At 42.6% G+C, this 20,949-nt stretch overlaps 1 protein-coding gene across 1 annotated transcript in view; it reads left to right on the top strand.

Annotated features, from left to right (window-relative positions):
* The window catches only part of DPP10 (dipeptidyl peptidase like 10), a 228,481-nt gene that overhangs the window by 43,422 nt on the left and 164,110 nt on the right, over nt 1-20,949 (top strand). The window contains exons 2-3 of the mRNA XM_035130088.2: nt 1,687-1,801; nt 6,704-6,796. Of these exons, the coding sequence (XP_034985979.1) occupies nt 1,687-1,801; nt 6,704-6,796 (208 nt within the window). The remainder of the gene's footprint in view (nt 1-1,686; nt 1,802-6,703; nt 6,797-20,949) is intronic.

The raw sequence follows: 20,949 nt of genomic DNA, 5'->3' as shown, positions 1-20,949 counted from the left end.
TGGCAAGTGGCTGCCACAGCAAGGACAGCCCATGAATTGCATCTTTCTTTGCCTGTCTCCAGTTTTGTAAGTACACAGAAAATAAGATTCCATGGGTTTATAGGTATGCATTCTATGCACAATGCATACATACACAAAACAATACAGAAATCATTTAATAAATAAAAGTAAATTAGGCCAAGAATCAAAAGAACAAGAACACAGTTTGTTATATATTCTTTAAAAAGCACATCAAAATACGGTTATTTAGGCATCTCTGTAGTCAATTAAATAGTCAGAGACATTAAAAACAAGTAGTTGGAAACTCTGCTTTATGAAATGGTACTTAAAAATTTGTTGCATGTCAAGACCCCCAAGCCGACCCCCAAGCCAACCCCCCTGTTAGAATAAAGAACTTCACATGGACACTGAATTTTAAGTTTAAGGTTATTGGACAAATTTTGGCCACAACTTGATTGATTACAAATGTGAGCGGTATTGGCTTAGGCCAGGCATCCCCAAACTTCGGCCCTCCAGATGTTTTGGACTACAATTCCCATCTTCCCCGACCACTGGTCCTGTTAGCTAGGGATCATGGGAGTTGTAGGCCAAAACATCTGGAGGGCCGCAGTTTGGGGACGCCTGGCTTAGGCATTGGCTAAAGATTATATCTGACTCCTGCCCAGGGGCAGATTTATAGGGCAATTGGCCCTGGGTAATTGTGGTGCCACCCTGGCATGATGGTAAAGACTCCTCCCATGCCAGGGTGTGTGTGGGAGTGGCTTGAGGGCCTGCCCGCAACCAGGAACATTTCCGAGCACAGTTCAAAGTGTTGGTGCTGACCTTTAAAGCCCTAAATGGCCTCGGTCCAGTATACCTGAAGGAGCGTCTCCACCCCCATCGTTCTGCCCGGACACTGAGATCCAGTACCGAGGGCAATCTGGATGGTTCTGCCAGGGGCACAAGATCACCTAGCTACGGCTCTGCCCTGAAGTATGAAGAAATTTAAACTTTTGCATGCTACTTTCAACAAAGCAGCCCCTGCAGCCCCTATGAATTTATTTTATTGTAGGATTTTATTTAGGTCTCTATTGCCTAGTGTGTGTAGGAGTTGGGACACACACAAATCCTAGAGGAAGCTATATTCTTGCAATTCTAGAATTTCTTGAATGCTACTACATAATAATGTTGATTTTTATGTGTAATACAAGAGCAGCATATAAAACATATTATGGTATAAATAAATGATGTTCAATTTAAAATGGAATGACCAGATCCTCAGGCAATAAATGTTTATTTGGTTCTGAATAGGACATTTAGCACTGCACATTAAACTCCATGTGTATTTAAACCATTTTGGCCTACACCACTTCAGGTGGAATTATAGTAAATTGCTGTATTTTATTTCCCTAATTACCTAGTGAAATGCTAGTTCATGTTGTCCTGAAGTTTATCTTCAGTACAATTAGATCTCTATTCACATTTCGATAGCACTCTTATACCCTCAATTTGATCATTGTTTTGGTGTGTAAGTCTGGGGTTGGTGGGTAGGTGAGTGACATTATTTATAACATCAATTTATTGATGTGTAGAATGAATTACACATCTATAAATAATTAAATGAACTCATGAGAAAGGAGCTCTGATAACTAAATCTCATACTGTTTGGTGTGAATTATGAAATACTGTTTTTCTCCCTCCCCCCAGGACCTTGGAAGCAACAGCCCACCACAGAGGAACTGGAAGGGAATAGCAATTGCACTGCTGGTGATCCTAGTCGTATGTTCACTCATCACAATGTCTGTAATTCTTTTAACACCAGGTAGGATTTATTTATTATTTGCTTAGCCTATTATTGAACCAGATGCATTGTATGTGTTTTGTGGGCCCAAGAACATTGAGCTTGCAGGAGTCAAGGCTGTTGATACAATTAGTAATAGACAGGACAAACCTCTTGGGTTGAAATCAGCTTTATTTATTACAGATGCCAGAAGGTCTTGGCTTTAGGCATTGGGCTTGCATCCCAAATCAGCCAACCTGGTCCACTTGTTGTTAGTTATATTGGGATCGATTTTATATTATGGACCACCCAAATCAAGACAGTGCTATGAGAAGCCATTAGGTCTCGGTGTGGGGGATTCTGCACCCTGTCCATCTCCATCTGGAGGTCTGGGCAGAGCACCCCTTTGCTGGGGGCACCCCAAAACATGGGTTGTGTAGGGGAGGTAGGGCCATGCATGTCGCCTCCAGCTAGCCCAGGGATCCAATCCCAATGTCTTCTCTGCCAGAAAGTTCTGGTAGTTGCTATGAAGTAGAAAAAACCCCAGACAGATAAACCCCAGTTTATCTGCAGGCAAATTCCTCACTGGCCCTGAATAGCAAGGTCCTTGGAACGTCCTGGCCAGGGCAACCATGGAAAAAAGGGATGGGGAGTTCAAAAGCTGGCTCCACTGCCTAGAGCAGGAGCAGCCAATCTTTGTGCTCGAGCAGCAGACCTGACTGGAGACATCCAGAGGTGGTCTCAAGTTAGGTGTGCCACCCCAAGCCCCACCCTGGGCAACTTAAATTTGAAATTTTGGTGGACTGTCCCCATGGCTGTTGTGCGTTGGCCACATGAACAGAGGGTTCCCCATCGCTACTGCTGTGGCCTGCCGCGGCCATGCCAGACTGCAAGCTCTGCTCCAGGGATGATAATCTGGCATTTTCTGTCCCTTTAAGTAATTTTTTTCTTTTTGTATATTTTAAATACTGACTTCTTCACATTCAAGCCTGTGCATAATATTCACAAAAGAAGCTTGGTGAAAGAAGGTATGCACATAGAATAATGATCTTTTCATTTGTCACAATGCAACAACAACAACAACAACAACAACAACAACAACAACAACAACAACAACAACAACAGTGTGAAGCTTTATGACTGCAACTAAGAGACCAAACAATGGTAAATTACTTGTTTGGCTACACTTAGTCCTGTTGCATCCTGGATACAAGCATCTCTTTAAAAATGAGGAGAAAGTCAACACAGCCTCACAGTATGGTTTTGGTGGTGACGTGTTTGGCAGGTGAAGGTTGAGTGTTTCTTCATTGATTCCTGGAATTTGGTGACCAACATATAAAGCACACTTCATCTTAAGCTAGGTGTTGGTGTTAGTATTATTGTAAAGTCAAGAAGAATATTCTGAATCTGTCTCCCCAGCTCATATACTTTCTCTTCCGATATAGTTATGTAGCAATGAGCAGCCAGAGTTCTGATATCCAAGCAAAAGTTACGGGAGCTTGTTTTTGAACAAAATTTTAGAAGAGCAGAAGGACGCAGGGTTCAACTCTGCCTGCTTGTCTCACTATAAGGCTGACTTGGTCCCAAACCAAACTGAAACTAGACTGGCACCCAAATAACCAGTCTACAGAAATGTCTGCATTTGTTCCACCTTGAGCTTGTCAATTACTTTCCCCAGAAAGAATGTATTTGTGAACTGAGTGATAGTTGTTACAATGAATTGGATCCAGGGCTGGCTTTTTCAGTTGTTGTGCCACTACCTCCTTTAAGGTGACAGGCACCAATCCCTCATGCAAATAAGCATACACTTTCTGGACCCAACCAATCAAAATAGGTTATTTTGCAGCAGTACACAGAACACATATAACTGGGCCAGTTATAAACAAGAATCTGTAGCTTTGACTTCCATGGGGTTAGAGTACATAGCTACACCTGAGGTATGCAAATAATTGGTCTGGTTTGGCCAAGCCTTTGGGTTGTGTGTCATCAGAAACTTGTTTGATAGAGGACAACCAAATCTCTTTATAAATATCTCAGTTGTAGTGCTTCTAGTCCTACCTACAGAACAAAGTCCAGAGATTAGCATTGGGAGAGTGCTTTTTCACAGCCTGGGGTGCTGCAAGGCACTATTTTAATGTTATTTAATAGTTACATGAAGCTGCTGGAGATACCAATAAGAGTTTGGGGACAAGGTGTCATCAGTTCAGTGATGACATCCACCTCTATTTCTCTGTAACATCTGAATCAGGAGAGGTTGTGCGGGACCTGGACTAAGGCCCAGACACAATGGTGGGATAGATGAGGGAAAATAAACTGAGCTTGAATACTTGCTAGGCAGAGGCACTCCAGCACAAATTCTTATGATGTGTTGTTGACAGAGGCCACCTTTATCAATGGCATCTTTACAGCCCAAACCCTGATTTACAGATTTGAAAGAATTTCAGTGATGGGATGAAGAGTGGAAGAAACAACAGCAGGAGAACTTCACTGTTAGGCATAAAGCAAAATAATGATCAAAACTATAACTATCATTGCTTGTGTCTTATTAAATCATGAGCAGCACCTCAATACAGCATTTACTGGATATAAGTAGTTCACTAGGCCTGCTAAGGTCTGGAAGTCAGCAAGAAGGAATAATAAAATGGATTGCAGGAGGACACCCTGGGTACTCTAGTTGTATGTTTGATGCTCGGTCTTCATGATTGCTTGTGTCAGATTACATGACCACATTCCAGCCCCTGAAATAATGTCTAGCAAATTAAGGATAACTGTAGTGCACACATAGTCCACGTGGGCCCATCATTTTATGGGCTGTGACAACTGTGGTGGAGGGGTATAAACTCTTTCCAAGAAGGAATGGATCATAGTCATAGTGAAGTACATGAACACTTTCCTGTTGGGCAACATTAGCTAAATCTGCTACTTAATTTTCTGCAATTATGATTTTGGATTCTGGTGGAGCTTTTAAACACCTCAGAATTCTATTCCGGCTTGCAATCTATACTCAGTATCTGTATCTTAACTTCAAATTTTAAAATCTATCAGCCACTTAAGGAACTGGGAAATGTCATACTGTCAATGAATAATTCAGTATAATCTTGAATGGAGATGGAAAATGTATAGCCTATTGTGAAATGTGAGAATAAACATTAAGGAGAAAGGAATATGCTCCAGTAAGAGGCAAGAAATATACACAATGCATATGAATTCACAAAGATATAAAAAGAAAAGTTCCCCTGGTTACAGGATTCAGAAAGTTTTTGCAGTGTGAAGGGGAAATACTTTTACTGCATTGTATAAACTGTGCATTGTGAATTTGTGAGATTTCTAAAGCCAGAACAACATTTATTGAAACATTAGACAAAGGTAGCAAGATAGATTTAGTACAAAAAAAAAGTTGGACAGTGATGTGATGTGAATTTTCTAGCTTACATACAAAAAGATACATCATTTTTCAAGAGAATGTGTGGCTCTCAATACCATCTTCAGTACTGTTATATGGTAAAGTATATTTTCAAAAACATGCAACAAAGCCAGCTTTTCAGAATCTTCAACAAAGCTGCTACATCTGTCTAATGGTTTAAAGGGTACTCCCCCACCCTCAATGGTTTCATGAGATTCTTTTAGGATTTCAAAAAAGTGCCAGTTTTATTTAACATTTAGTGATTTGGAAATAAATTTACAGAATCCTGAATTGAATATGATTATAGCAAAGAAACAGGGAGCTCAGAAAATGTTGCCATAGAGGGGGGAAAACACCTCATTAAGTAATTACATGTATTGTGAATATTAATGCTTCCTGTGAATATTAATGCTTCCTAGGGACCAAAACGATCAGGTGGCAAGTAAGAGCTGTTTGGCAGTGGAACAGATTCCCATGAGAGGTGGTGAACTCTCCTTCCTAGGAGGTTTTAAAGCAGAGGTTGGATGGCCATCTGTCATGGATGCTTTAGCTGAGATTCATGCATTGCAGGGAGTTGGACTAGATGACTCTTGGGTCCTTTACAACTCTTAAGATTCTATGATTCTATGAAATCCCAGCAGACTACTAGCTTCTGCTGTTGACCATTGCTAAATGAAGGAGGGAACCCAGTAGCCTTACTGGAGGCCATCATGAAGAGGCAGTGGAGGCACATGGGCAGTGTGATGGCAAATGGCTAGTGAGTCAGTAATAGTGCATAGTATCAGCATGGCCACTGCCTCATGACATCCTTGGGAAATTGGGGCCGCCTACCTTTTTCAGCGAGAGGGATGCGGGTGGCACTGTGGGTTAAACCACTGAGCCTAGGGCTTGCCGATCAGAAGGTTGGCGCTTCGAATCCCCGCGATGGGGAGAGAGAGAGAGAGAACAAGAACCCTGAACAAATTCCAGATGGGCAAAAATGTGCTCAGATTATAAGGTGCCAGTGAGATTCAATATTTAATTTGCAAGTTCTCTCTTCTACAAGTTACCTAGTAGTCTATGGCTTTAAAATGTCAGGAAAGATGCTCAAGCAAGCAATAATGTCCCCTGGACCACGGCATCGCCTGCAGCAGGTGATATGGTTGCAGGACTGGAAGAGGGAACACTGTCTCTAGTTTCCTGCAGGCTTCGACCCTGTAGCTGGCTGCATCCAGCAACCAGAGGGCTTTCCCACATGCCTGTAAATGTAAATCTTGTAAGAAGCTGTGCTTTCCTGGAATTCCACAGAACTCACATATGTATATGTGTGAGATTACAGCCAGCCAAAATTGTATGCGATTCCCCCGCCCCAATAATATTTTATCTGTGGGTACTGTTGCTGAAATACAAATCTGTATTTTTCATGAATGGGAAGGATTCAGCTTCCAATATGGGTCTGATGTTGTGTGAAGCCTTTGGTAATTTAATCAGGGTTTTGTATATAAAAAAGTGTGATTTGCTGTTTCAATTTTCTTTTTTCTTTTTTCTGTCAAATTCATCAGAACTGTCAAATTCATCAGAAAGCAGATTGTCTTTAGAAGACCTCTTCAGAAAAGAATTTATAGTTCACAATCCAGAAGCCAAATGGATCAATGGTATGTTGCACATACTCTTTTTAGTACTGAATAGAAATATCTGGGAATGGGGATATTAGAGGGTAAATCAGTTGCTGTACCAACCAAACTTTTAATCTGGTGATGAGGTCTACATGTGAGAATTTTCTTCCTATTGAGGATTGGTCTTAGTATCTGGACAACCTATGATTTAACATGTTGTGAAACTTCAGGTGCCCAAGTGTCCAAATAATTCCACCATAACTGCATCTATATTAGAATTATGAAAAAAACTTCTAATCCATATTGCATTGTGGTACTGATTGTTGTCAATCAACTGATGTATGGCTCAAGAAACTAAACAGCTTGCAGACCATCTTATGTGAGACGAGGAAAAGCTGTGAGTTTGGTTGTGAATAAATCTCCTGGAACAAGTTTGAAACTGGAAAAAGGTTGTGATGCATAAGGAAGATTAGGCACAGGTAGTGCAGAGAAGAGGAGGCTGAAAGAAACACATAACTGGCTAATAAAAAAATTCTCACAAACTGATATACTTGCATGATAACTGTATCCGTTGAAGTTGCCTTTTCTGAAGAACTATTAAAGGTGTCTTCTTTTGCCTCTGGATATTTAAATAATGTTAAAAATCAGTACAGCAAAACACACAACTGTAAAATCACATAACTTTAACCTATGCCACTGCTTCCTTCCTTCTCTGAATCCATCCATCACAACCTACAGCAGTGATAACTGGATCTGGTGGGTGAATTTGATAGCCAGTGTGTTGTAAAGTGCAATATACTAGATGACGACAGTGAGCGATGGCAAATTCAATGTATTTTTCAGAAAAAAATCTAAAGCATTTTCATAGCGTTTTTTATGTGTGTAGATTCCACCCAGATGTCCTAATGATGCCAGAAGACTTGAGACAAATATGTTACCATTATATAGCCCTTATCTCACAATATTCATGCACTAGGCCGTATATACTACTACTATTACTACTAATGATAATTTATTATTTATACCCCACCCATCTGGCTGGGTTTTCCCAGCCACTCTATATACTATTGCTTCTTCCTGTCTTACCCACTTGCTTAAGCCTGGGCTGCCTCTTCTATCCCTAGACCACTATTATATTTTCATGGTTTACCACCTTCCTCCTTTCTTCCCTCCTCTCATCTGTTTACTGCATCTATTTTGACTCAGTGGTGAACTGCCAAATTTTGTGGGAGATGTAGTATTGAGTGGTTCCAGGTGTTGCTGCCTAAATTGTTCTCCAGGGCCAGGTACCTAGGCTGTTTCTCATTTGATAGGCAAAAAGGTTGGCACTTTTACTATGTTGTCTATGTTGTCTTTATATCTTATGAATAACTGCCTGTAGTGCTCATTAAGTTTGTAGGCAGTATTTTTTGTTGATAGTTTTAAAAAACAGCAACAGTGTTTAGATGACAGGGAATGCTGTTAATACAATGGAGACATTGAAATATGGAGGAAACAGATTAGAGTAGTTGAACTTTGAGGATTTTTGTAATGAATTTTGTAGCTGTTTTCTTGTTGTTTGTTAATGCTTCCCCTGAAAAAATATATTTTCAGAATATATCTTTGTGACATATTAGGGTTGGGAACTAATACTAGATTATGTATCAACACTATGCCTATGCTTGCTCCACCAATAGATACAGAATGGTCTTCGCTTTTATGTTAGCAATAAAAAGTAGAACTACATGTTTTGTAGACTGATGTGCAATTTTTGTACATGTTGTATCCATAACAATGCTATGAGATTCATGCAAAATATTGGAAACCTGTTTTTCAAATTCTGTTGATTTCTGTAAATGAAATTGGGTTGTACCCAATAGTTGCACAACTGAAAGGTAGGAGCTGCAGCTCATTGGAAAATATTAAAATGAAGCAGGAACTGAGAATGGTTTCCAACAGGGAATGGGAGCATGGGTTAAAGTTGTTGTTGTGGACCAGAGCACGCCAGGCACTCCTGTCTTCCACTGCCTCCCGCAGCTTGGTCAAACTCATGTTCGTAGCTTCCAACCCTCTTGTCCTCTGTTGTCCCCTTCTCCTAGTGCCCTCAATCTTTCCCAACATCAGGGTTAGGGCCAATATATTGTCAAAGCTGTGGTCTGAGGTACATGTGTACAGAATTACTTATGCGAGCTAACATTCTTCAGGCAGAAAAAGAAAAGTATGATAAAGAAGCCATTCTGAAACACCAATGTATGTTGTAATTCATTGACATTTTGGGATTTCAATAACGTTGTAAAGTTGTTTTATGTGTGCACAGCAGAACTATGAGGCTGAAATTAAAATTATTAGATGAAAGTCCCTTTGGAGACAGCAAACATTAGTATTAAACTACTGGTAAGTAAAACTGGCCTAAGTGGACTGGCTTAAATATGAATAATCTGAGCTTCAGTTCTAAGTAAAAAAATTCAAATGCACCCCCCACCACACGCACACAACCTTTGACTTTGAGCATTTCTCCTAAACCAAACTCATACATGCTATAATTCACACATTGTAGTCAGTAGATGGAAGTGCTTTGGAGAATTGTATATGAATATCAGTTTCTCTGCATCAGTGCTGTAGGGATGAGAAGGGTTGTCTGTGTGTGATGATGTTGTATCTATTAGATATTAGAACAGAAATCTAACATACTAGTATGTGGGCCTTGTATTTGTCTTTTGGCTATTATTCTGGTTGGTAAGATTAAATAATAATAATAATGTGAGCCTTGTTTCGTAAACAGTTCTTTCTAGGCTAAAAATACCATATGCAGGAGTAAAACCTGAATTAGTCAGGCATGTTGGGAATCGTCATACGGCACTTATTTATGAGAACTTGTTAAAGGGTTGACAAGAAAAGTGCAATAATTGGTATAGGACTGAGATACTGTAATTGTAAATTCAGATTTTGATGTTCATACTTTTTCTGCACATTCAAATAGTTATGGCAATAACATTTAATTCCTACTCAAAAATAAAGTATAATATCAATTCAGTCACTACCTTGTGGCATATCATCAAGTGATCATGACACTGACATGGAATAAGTTCTCATACCGATAAATTCAGCAAAGTGTTTCTTCGTAAGAGTCTCATAAACTAATGAGTGCATAATATTTCACAATTCTATACTGAAGACAGCAGCAGCATTCATTCTTTGCAATATTTCACTGAGTTTGAAACACTGGTATTTTCACGGTATCTCAGTCACAATTTCCGTGGCATGCTAGAACCTCTTACACAAAATGGTGTGTTCTTAATTTCTACACAAATTCTATCACTATTCCCCTAGCAGATTTTTGAAAGAGCTTCCCTTCCCCACCCCCCACAAGTTGGTTTCAGGTGTTGATGCTTAATGCACCAAAAGAGAGCTATAGAAAGCCTGGCTCTGCATGAACAATCCCTTGAGAGCATGTAAATGGGCTCTCTGGATTGTGGCCTATGTCTTTTATGCTATAATTAAATTCTATCAGATCAGCCACTGTTCTCTAATTTGATTCTGAAAAGAGGTCTAGATGTCTGTCAGGCTTTTGAGGATGTTAAATGAGAGTGCATCTACTTTTAGTAGTATTGATTTTTAACATTTAATTTTTTTAAAAAAGTGAAAATTTAAAAGGCTGCCAGAGAGTGATACAAAATGTGTTAAGATTAAGGGCACATTGAAAGAGAAGGATAGGCTATGCCACAGAAGTAGAAATAGGAGGAAATGGCCTTAATTTGCTTAAACTACACTGCTGCATTGAATTATGAGGTATTAAAATGGTTATCAGATGGTTTAGAATTACAAAAAGGCAAGGCTATTAAAGGGATGCATGAGAATTCAGTTGCAAAAATCTGTGTAAAGTACAGTTAACTTGGCATGGACATGGGGTAGTATTATTGGGGAAAGTGATGTGTGCTGGATCTTGGGACCCCATAATTCATTCATTAGAGTGTTGGTTTAGTGCATGATCTGTCTTAGGGCTCCTCTAATTAATTTGAAAGTACCAGATCTATATTACAAGAACAGTGACTCTAACTTCTTAATGTATTTTGACTTTAATAATTGTTTAATCCATGAACATTCATCATTGGCTTTACTTGTTGAAACACTATCATATTTATTTTCTACAGGCATATTTTTGGTAAGGTTCCCCCCTAAAAACATATACAAATGCTGGATTATTTGAAAGGCATTTTAACTAGTAATCTCTATACTGTACACATTAGTCACCTATGCCTGCAAAGGAAACTGGCCAAACTTCAAGTTCCACTATTATAGTATCTTTAGCCACCCACAGCACAAGCTTAAACATGTCTACTCAGAAGTAAGCCCAACTTATTAAATTGGGTTTTCTCTCAAGTAAATTGAGTTCGGATTGTGGCCTTAGATGTAAGTCTGAATGCTTCTTGTACTCAGAAGCTGTTCTTTTGGCCAGGAATATGTATGTGAAGGTTTTCATAAGATAGTTAATTGATCAGATAAGGCCACAGGCAAACAAATTGGTTATTTAATCAGCATTCATTCCAATACTGACTAATCTCTCTGCAAACAAATCAGCATGAAGGCTCAGTGAACAGGTCACCAGGAAGTTCCCTATGTGAACAAAGTTGATTGGGCAGGGAAGCAGAGGACAAGAGGCATAACAAGAAACGGACTTCATATATTGCAATTATGGGGTAAACTCAGCCTGATTCTCATCTGGGGATACAACAGAGTGCTTTGCTGTTGTTCTAAATACACTGGGTGGAAATCAGTGCCATACTCTTCCAGTTGTTCCGTCTGTGCAAGCACTGCAACTTCTCCCTTCATACACTGTTCAGGGGGTCCCTCCTGATCCCCCACTACCATAAACAAAATTTCAGGGGGTTGCACAGGGAGATAAGAGTGGGGACAGCCCTGTTGTGCAATTGGAAGTCCTTGCACAGCAGATTTGCTGATAGAGCTGGATAGGTGAATCACCACCACTAGTTAAACAACACCAATGAATACAATAGGACAGAGCTTTGCAAACATGTTTTTAGACATGCATAATTTCATAACACCCAGCCAGATGGGTGGGGTATAAATTATTATTATTATTATTATTATTATTATTATTATTATTATTATTATTACACAGTAATTCAGTTTTACTAGCAAACCGGAGGTTAAACTAACCCCTTTCCAGCCCCAAGAGGAGCGCAAGGAGTTTTCGTGCAACACACCCACTCACTGCAGCTGGCACACTAACGTGTCGTGACCCACACACTTTTGGAAAGCTCTGCTATAGGAATTAAGTCTGAGTAAACATGCAGAACTGTGCTGGCAACTGCTATACCAAACACATGATAGAAAGCAAATCCCATTATGCACACTTCTGAGTAAACATGCACTAGATTTGTTTAAACCTCTCATAAATGTTTTAAGCAGGCACCAAAAAGACTAAAGTGAAGGCACCTGTATCGTTTAAATGCATGACAAGCAAGTTTTTTAAAAAATAATTATATGGACACTTTTGTGGACTTACACTGCCATACTATAGGTATGTTGATATTTTTGCAGAATGGGAAACTAAAAAAGGGGGGACTGAATTCAATTATAGCAGCTACCAGGTTTCCTGTTTCTGATTTAATATCATAATTATCATAATTGTTTCTTCTAGCAACATATACTATTACCTACTTTGCAGATGGCTACTTTGTAGGGATGGGGCTGCAATCTGAAGAAAAAATGCTCAAGTGTTGTAAGCAGAATTCAGTTTAACACAGCCCACCTTGGACAGATCTCCCTTTCTCGGTTCTACTCAGATGTCTACAACCTATAAGAGAAAGGAAGATTAATAGCAATAATAATCATGAAGGGGAACAGGGTATCAGCCTGTAGAGGGCTGATGTGAGGGTCCCAGATTATTTTATGATGCGAAACTTGCTGGGAGACACCAACCCACCCACCGACAACCCTGAGTCTTTTTTCAGGATGATCTCTCTGCCACACAAACATGCAGTAGCATTTTTCTCAGGTGCAACACTTCTAAGCAACATGTATACAAACAAACAGAGAAAAGCATTGAAGGGCTAAACTGAAAAATTTCTGTTATGGGCAAAGGAGGTTGTCCTGCTCCAAGGGTCCTCTTCAGTGGGTGGGCATATCGCCCCTAGCAACAATTTCACCAATTGCAGTTAGTAAGGTGAGTTTCCTCTGCCAGTGGTTATCTCCCACCTTTCTAACAAAGGTAAAGTTGTGTTAGTCCCACGGTTTCCCTTGACTTGCAAAAGGAAGAGAGCCACTGGTGTGTTGCTGGGGTTTTTTTTTTTTTTTGCAAGCATTTATTTTAAGTGCTTGCAAGGCCCTTGAGGTTCTGTGCATATTTGAAGGGAATGCTTGCAAAATATTAATGATTTTGCAGGCAATGGGGAGATGTTTTCTCGTCCCTACTTGCCTATTAACAGAATTGTCTTATGTGCAAATAACTGCATTGGAATGTCCTTGGGAAGGGGGAAAGGGAAAGAAATATGTTGTTTTCCCCTTCTTGTCACATTCTACTCACTCTTTCCCATCATTATAACTTTTGCTTGCTATAAATATCTTTAGCCCATAGGTGCATCTTGCTGCACAGCGAGTGTTCGAAATTTTATTTACCAAAGTCTGCTCTGTGGAAATGAATTTAGTCCCACTAGAACAGGCATCCCCAAACTCAGCCCTCCAGATATTTTGGGACTACAACCCCCATCATCCCTAGCTAACAGGACCAGTGGTCAGGGATGATGGGAATTGTAGTCCCAAAAGATCTGGAGAGCTGAGTTTGGGGGTGCCTGCACTAGAATGTATGAGAAGAGTGGCTCCACCCCACTCCTGGAATTACCAGACACTTTGTCGTCTTCCTCATGGCTATGGCTATATATATTCAGAATTAAAGCCAGGTCTCTCTCAGAATTAAGAAATCTGGAACCAGCAGGTAAGGCAGCTACAAGAAAGTCGGGGCCAGAAAAAGATTCATAATCACTGTCACTTGCTCAGATGTAAGTCTTACTATATTTAACAGAGCTTCCGTCAAGACAAATGGGCTTTGATTTAGAGTTAACATTGGAGTTTATTGTCCCTTTAACACCTGTATGGCAGGCAAAAATTCAACAAATCAGAGCTTTTCTAGTACAAAAATACGATTCTGGAAAAAGCTTCGCTATGACTGTACTTTCTCTAATTTTGTTTTATGCCACACACCCATGGCAACCATTTTGTGACTGGTGCCCACACCATTCTCTCAAAATTAGCCCAGTAGCCTAGAAAGCTGATAGGAGTAAGGAGGATTCACGAAGAAGTGTACTAATCTGCATTTAGCTAGCTACAAGCAAGCGGCTCTAAAATCAGCTATGTATAATCTGAATACAGGTGCATATTTCTAAGAGTCCCAGCATATAGGGTGGAAAGTTTACAGGAAAAGGAAAATGTTTCCTGACAAACATTAAGGACGCAATTGTTGAAAGCACAGTGAGAAGCATGGAAGAACTCATGGAGCTAAAAATGATAAATGTGGCATCAGAAGGATGACCCTGTAGAGCTCTTTGTGACAGTATGTAGAGGATGAGAAAAGCAACAGGAAGGATGATATATTGGCAGGCAAAGAGAGCGAACAAGAGCTTTTAGAGGATGCAGCAGCAGATCTGTGAGAAATGATTTTGGCTGTGGTGTAGTCAGTAAGCAGACTGCAGCAGGACCTCAGGATGGGAAACCAAAAAGTTGGACTGCAGATAGAAATGTAGGGCAGGGAGCCACAGGGCCAGGTGCACAAGCTTCAGGCCAAGATGGATGGAGAGCTTGAGTGTTCACTTTACAATGGGAATGAGGAAGGATAACAGGATGCATAGAAGACAAAGCCCAGGGATAAGAGATGAAAACACACGGATCTAGTAGGCAGTCAGAGTACATTTATCTAGTCAGCCAAGCAGCCAGAGCATTTATAAATAAGCACCATAACCTGCCAATTGCTGTGGCATGAAGGAAAACATAGACATTGGTGGTGAAAATTGAAGAATACATACTTCTAATCCTGGAAAATTTCCATGAGCCCTTGCAACAAAGCAAGACCACGATTCTCTGTTTAGCTATCAACAAACAGGTCCAAATCTTTTATATCTTGTTTCTGAATATGCCAAAAACTGTGACCTATCTCGTCCAATCCTGGTTCTGTGTGAATTTTTAAAGTGAAAAACCTAAACAAATCACACAGAAAATTTCAAGAAACATCTTATAGATACTACTTATGAGATTGTCTGAAGGTTGCTTGCTTGTCTCCTTAATTATCAGAGTAAAGCTACTAGGAACACCTTCAGAGCGTGGCACCTGCACTGCACTGTCTGAAAAAGCTTTGGGGAAAAATGTTTCAGGAACCAGCTGCATGTCACTTCCATGATAATTGTTTGATTAAAGGAATGTTGATAGCTGCATTAAATACCTTCGGTATTCTTCTCCCCAAAGATTTGATGCAATTTAAAAGATGCAAAGGGTGCAAATGGACTTGGTTTGAGCAGATACGAGCAGTAAAAATGAATGTTGTGCCTAAATTTCTATACCTGTTCCAGAACCTTACATTTTCTATTGAACTACCAAGTCAATGGTAAAAACAATAGTCACATTACTAGTGGGAAGAACAATGCACACACATCATAGTGAAGGCAAATTGGGTATACCCTACCTACTAGAGCTGCTTTCGGTGTCCTTCCTTGGGCAGCTGGTAGCGGCTGCTGGAGAATAGGCGAGGAGGAGAGGCTACAGCCTCGTGATGTACCAGCTCTGCTTTGAGATGCAGGCAGAGGAGAGGGCTTTGTCCTTTTGGAGAGAACCCCAAACAGGACACAAGAGCTGGAGAAGGGGATTATTCCAGTTGGTAAGCTGCAATGCTTGCAGAGACATAAGACCTCAATGAATGTAAGAGTGAATGTAAGAACTCAATGAATGTAAAAACTCAATACTGAATTCCACCCCAATAGGTCTATATAGGTTACATGATTTGTTTAATAATAATGTACCTTTGAATACACGGCATTTCCGTGCACTGCTCTGGTTCGCCAGAATGGCTTTGTCATGCTGGCCACATGACCTGGAAGCTGTACGCCAGCTCCCTCAGCCAATAACACGAGATGAGCACTGCAACCCCAGAGTCGGTCATGACCGGACCTAATGGTCAGGGGTCCCTTTACCTTTGAATAGAGTTCAATTAGTGGAGGGAAAAACTGTTTCCAGCTATTACAAATACAAACTTTCGCTAAACTTCTCCCCAGGACTTAACAGCCAGTTGAGATTCTTAACTTTTAATTAAGATTTCTGTAAGCCTCTGTAGCTACTCTAGAAGGTTCTGTTTCTATTATTTACAGGGACCTCCTAACATGTGTAATGGGTTCTAATATGAGTTTGAAAGCAGTATGGATGCTGACAATAATACTGGTACAGCAGAAGATCAAACTTGACACACTGTGGCAAAAGCATCCAATTAGAGTTAAAGATTATATATTTCAGAACTAACTTGTAACAAATAGCTTCATTTGTCTGTTTAACAATAACAGGCACTAGAAAAAGTCATCTTTAGTTTGCCCATTGAACAACAATACTGTAGGACTCCAAACCAAATTTTAAAACAGAATTTCTTTTGTTAACGCTTGTCTATCCATAAAGGAAAATATAATACAAAGTCAAACACTCTTTAAACAAAAACTGAGTCTCTGAGGGTCTTAAACAAAATGGTCAATAATTTCTTCTGTAAATTTCTCATTGGGATAGGTGTTAAACTTTTCTTTATAGACACTCAACAATACAAGCCAAGCAATTAAATTAAGTAGGTAAATAAATATGGGGAAAGTGACAGTTTACTTAGAGAAGGATCTGAAATATTTTCCTTGAAGCTTGAATTTATTTTATTCTAGATTATTTTATTTGATGTTTTAATGTGTTGTAAACCACTTTGAGATTTTTTTCTTTAAAATATAAGGCTATACAGAAATGAAATGAAAAATAATAAAAGATCTTCACTCATCGTCAGCCTGTCCAAAGTGCTAAAGTTGTTCAATTGTGTATATTGTAATTGGGAGGGAAAGAGCTGTGAGGACATTTTATTAGCAGAGAGCTTTTGGTGTGGTCCAAGAGTTCAGTAAGGCGCATGCTGGATATGCCACATTATTACAGGTGAATTTCTTTGGTATGTCTTTTTACCCACAACTCTTACCAAGTAACGGATTGGTCCCCAAAGTTTTCAGATTCATAAAGTTCCTGAGTGGAATTGGCATTGACTCAAAAGTCATTTTCTTCAGTGCAGTGTATCTCAGATGTATGTAGTTTCAGCAAACTCTACAGGCTGGTTTTCATTACTGAAATGAGTCCTCGTGTGGTAATAAGATAATCCAAGTACGGAATGTAGATGGACTGCTGGTGGAACTCTTCTGGGATTGGTTAGGGTGAATGGCAATGCTTCCATGCAAATGTGTGCATGGTTGCTTTAGCAATGCTTTAACCCCATCTGACATGGGGAAACCATATCATATTACTGTATAACAGCTGCACTCTTCCATTTACAAATCTGGCCAACCACAGTACCAGTATGAGGAAATAGCAGATGTACAGAATGAGAGCATAACAAGCATAGCTTGCCACTTGTCTGTCCAACTGGCAACAACAACATTATTCTTTTCAAGTGAGTGGCAATCTTCTAGATTAAAAAATGTTCACTTTTTCAGATGAGGAGGGTGGTATTATTCCATCTGAAATGGATTCAGAGAGCAGTGGGCTGATACAGACTGTTATGTACTGAGCTGAATCCTAGAACAATAGGATTCAGAATCAGCGGGAGCTACCCAATCCAACTCCAGGTGGAAGTGAATCCGCAACCTGATTGGCCTGCTGGAGCAGCCAATCAGGCGGCTGGCAGAAGTGAATCTGCTACCTGATTGGCCTGTAGGAGCAGCCAATCAGGCTGCAGGCAGAAGTCAATCCACAATATAATTGGCCCACAGGTGTAGCCCTGAAGTAGCCAATCACGCAAGGCCCATTGTGTAAATAATGTATATAAGCAGATGGTTTTGGGAAAAGAGCCATTCTTCTTCTCCTCTTCTCCTTGATGACTATGAGCTGAATAAAGAGCATGAAATTCACTCTCGACTCCGAGTACATTTCACTGGCGACGAGGATGGGATCCTGCTGAGCTGACCGCCACCACGCACTGCACCGCAGCACCGCCACCTGCTGCACCGCTGCATCGCACCGTGCATCCAGGCTTCAGCTCCAGGACCCAAGGAACCCAGAATGGCAACCGACAGCAGCTTCTCGCCATTCAAACCAGCATCAGGAGACTGGGAAGGGTACGCCGCCCGTTTCAACTTCCTCCTGCAAGCGAAAGAAGTCACCAACGATGCCAGGAAGAGGGCGACATTCTTCAGCGTCTGTGGAGAGGAGACGTTTGAAATCGCCCGGGCTCTCCTTGCACCTAGAGATGTCGCTACCGTCTCTTACAAAACAATAATGGAACGGCTGAAGGAGCACTTCTCACCACAGCCCTCGGTGGTAGCTTGCCGAAATGCCTTCTACGCAAAGCGGCAAGCCCCGGGGGAAACCATAACTGGGTTTGTGACCTCCCTCCGCCAAGCCGCCCGGCTATGCAACTTCTCAGAGTTGGAGAACATGCTTCGTGACCGCCTCGTCGGTGGCCTGAGGGACGAGATGTTGCAACGACGCCTCTACGCAAAAAAAGACCTCACGTTCCAGATTGCTCTGGAGGAAGCCCTGGCAACCGAAGCCGCCGAGAGGTCAACGCAAGAGGCACGACCGGCCCCGCCATCCCAACCGAGGGTCTACCACGAAGACCTCACCGACGAATCCGAATCTGACAGGGAGGAAGTACACCGAGTACAGCGGCGCACTCAAGCAGCACACACACCACAGCAGCCTCGACGAGAAGGAGGGAACTGTGCAAGCTGCGGGGAGAACCACGAGAGGAGGACCTGTCGATTCCGCAACGCAGAGTGCAGGCAGTGCCGAAAATTGGGACACATCGCCCGGGTGTGTCGGGCTCGACTCACCCGTCGACAAGCATCAGATGACCGACCCAGGAGCCCCAGGTCACACGGCACCATGCACCAAGGCAACTCGACGGAGATCACGGACTACCAGGTATTCCAGTTACCCCATCCCAGCACAGAGAAAATTTATATAGAGGTACAGATAGAGGGAGCCCCATGCCGCATGGAGCTGGACACGGGTTCAACTCTATCCATAATCTCGGCCCGAACATTAAGGGAACTGTGCCCCAATGGGGGTCCCAAACTAAGGCCGGCCCCATTCACCCTCCGGGACTTCCAGAAACGTAAGGTCCCTACAATGGGGGTGGGGACCTTCAGGGTGCAATATCGAGGGCGAAAGCAACAATTGGACTTGCTGGTAGTTAAGGGCCCCTACGTTAGCTTACTGGGACTGGCATGGTTTGGACCTCTGGGGCTAGCCGTTACTGGGGTGAACCGCACTAGCTTACAAGTGGACGTGGACGCCATATGCAAAGAGTTTCCAGGGGTTTTCGATGGGGCATTGGGACGATATACAGGACCCCCCATTGCCCTACAGCTAGACCCCGCTGTACGACCCATCAGGCACAAGGCCCGCCGGGTCCCGTTCGCCCTGAAACCCCGCATAGACGAGGAATTGGACCGGCTCGTGGAGCAAGGAGTGCTGGAGCCGGTGCCCAACGCCCCCTGGGAAACTCCAATTGTCACACCCGTCAAGCCTAACGGTTCGGTCCGCATCTGTGCAGACTACAAATGCACCATAAACAAGGCTCTCACGGCCCATGCATACCCAGTGCCAGTGGTCAGCCATGTCCTCGCCACCCTGGCTGGGTCAAAAATCTTTGGCAAACTGGACTTGGCCCAAGCGTATCAACAGTTGCCTGTGGACGAAGCCACAGCAGAGGCTCAGACGATTGTGACGCACAGAGGGGCATTCAGAGTAAAGCGGCTGCAATTTGGCGTTAGCGTGGCACCAGGCATATTCCAGAATCTAATGGACTCTCTCCTTAAAGGGATTCCTGGCGTCACCCCCTTCTTCGATGATGTACTGATCGCCGGGCCCACACCAGAAGAATTTGAGGACCGCCTCCGCTCCGTCCTGCACCGTTTCCAGACGGCGGGCCTCAAGGTGAAGCGGGAAAAGTGTTTACTGGGAGTGCCGCAGGTGGACTTTCTGGGATTTAAGGTGGACGCAGAAGGGGTCCATCCAACCGGTGACAAGGTACGGGCCATTTGTGAGGCCCCAGCGCCCAAGAGCAAGCCCGAACTTCAGTCATTCTTGGGACTATTGAACTTTTACCATGCCTTCCTTCCCCATAAGGCAGCGGTAGCGGAGCCCCTACACAGACTCCTAGATAAAAGGGCCCCTTGGGTGTGGGGCCAGCGACAAAGGGCCGCATTCCAGGCAGTCAAGGACTTGCTCGTCTCGAACTCGGTCTTGGCACACTTCGACGAGAGGCTGCCAGTGGTGCTGGCATGCGACGCCTCTCCCTATGGCATCGGCGCTGTCCTGGGACACCAACTCCCGGATGGAAGAGAGGTGCCGGTGGCATACTTCTCCCAGACGCTTGCTGCAGCCGAACGAAACTACTCACAGATTGACAAGGAGGGTCTGGCAATCGTGAAGGGCGTAAAAAAATTCCATGATTTCTTGTACGGGCGGCCCTTTACCATAGTGACTGACCACAAGCCGTTGCTTGGCCTGTTTGCCCCCGAGAAGCAGACCCCCCAAGTATTGTCTCCACGTGTCCTCAGGTGGTCAATTTTCCTTGCCGGCTACCAGTATGCACTAATCCACCGCCCTGGGAAGGCGATGGGCCACGCAGACGCCCTCAGCAGGCTACCACTACCAGAAACAGGACCTGACCCAGCGCCTGCGCAAGAGGTTATGACCCTGGAGCTGCTTCCCGACCGACCCATTCAGGCACAAGAAGTTGCGCACCATTCCACAAAAGATAGGGTCATCTCCCGGGTCCTGGACTGGGTGTGGCGAGGATGGCCCAGCAGCAGCCCCGGGCCAGAATTCGCTGGCTACACAAACCGCAAACATGAACTGTCGGCCCACAAGGGGTGCCTGTTATGGGGAAGCAGGGTTGTTGTTCCCCAGCCCCTCCGCAAAAGGGTCCTCACAGCCCTACACGAGACACACCCAGGGGTAGTGAGGATGAAGGC

The sequence above is a fragment of the Zootoca vivipara genome, chromosome 1, assembly GCF_963506605.1.
Source record: "Zootoca vivipara chromosome 1, rZooViv1.1, whole genome shotgun sequence".
Taxonomy (NCBI): domain Eukaryota; kingdom Metazoa; phylum Chordata; class Lepidosauria; order Squamata; family Lacertidae; genus Zootoca; species Zootoca vivipara.
Note: the sequence above shows the minus strand (reverse complement) of the source record. Positions and strands in the feature narration are given on the sequence as shown.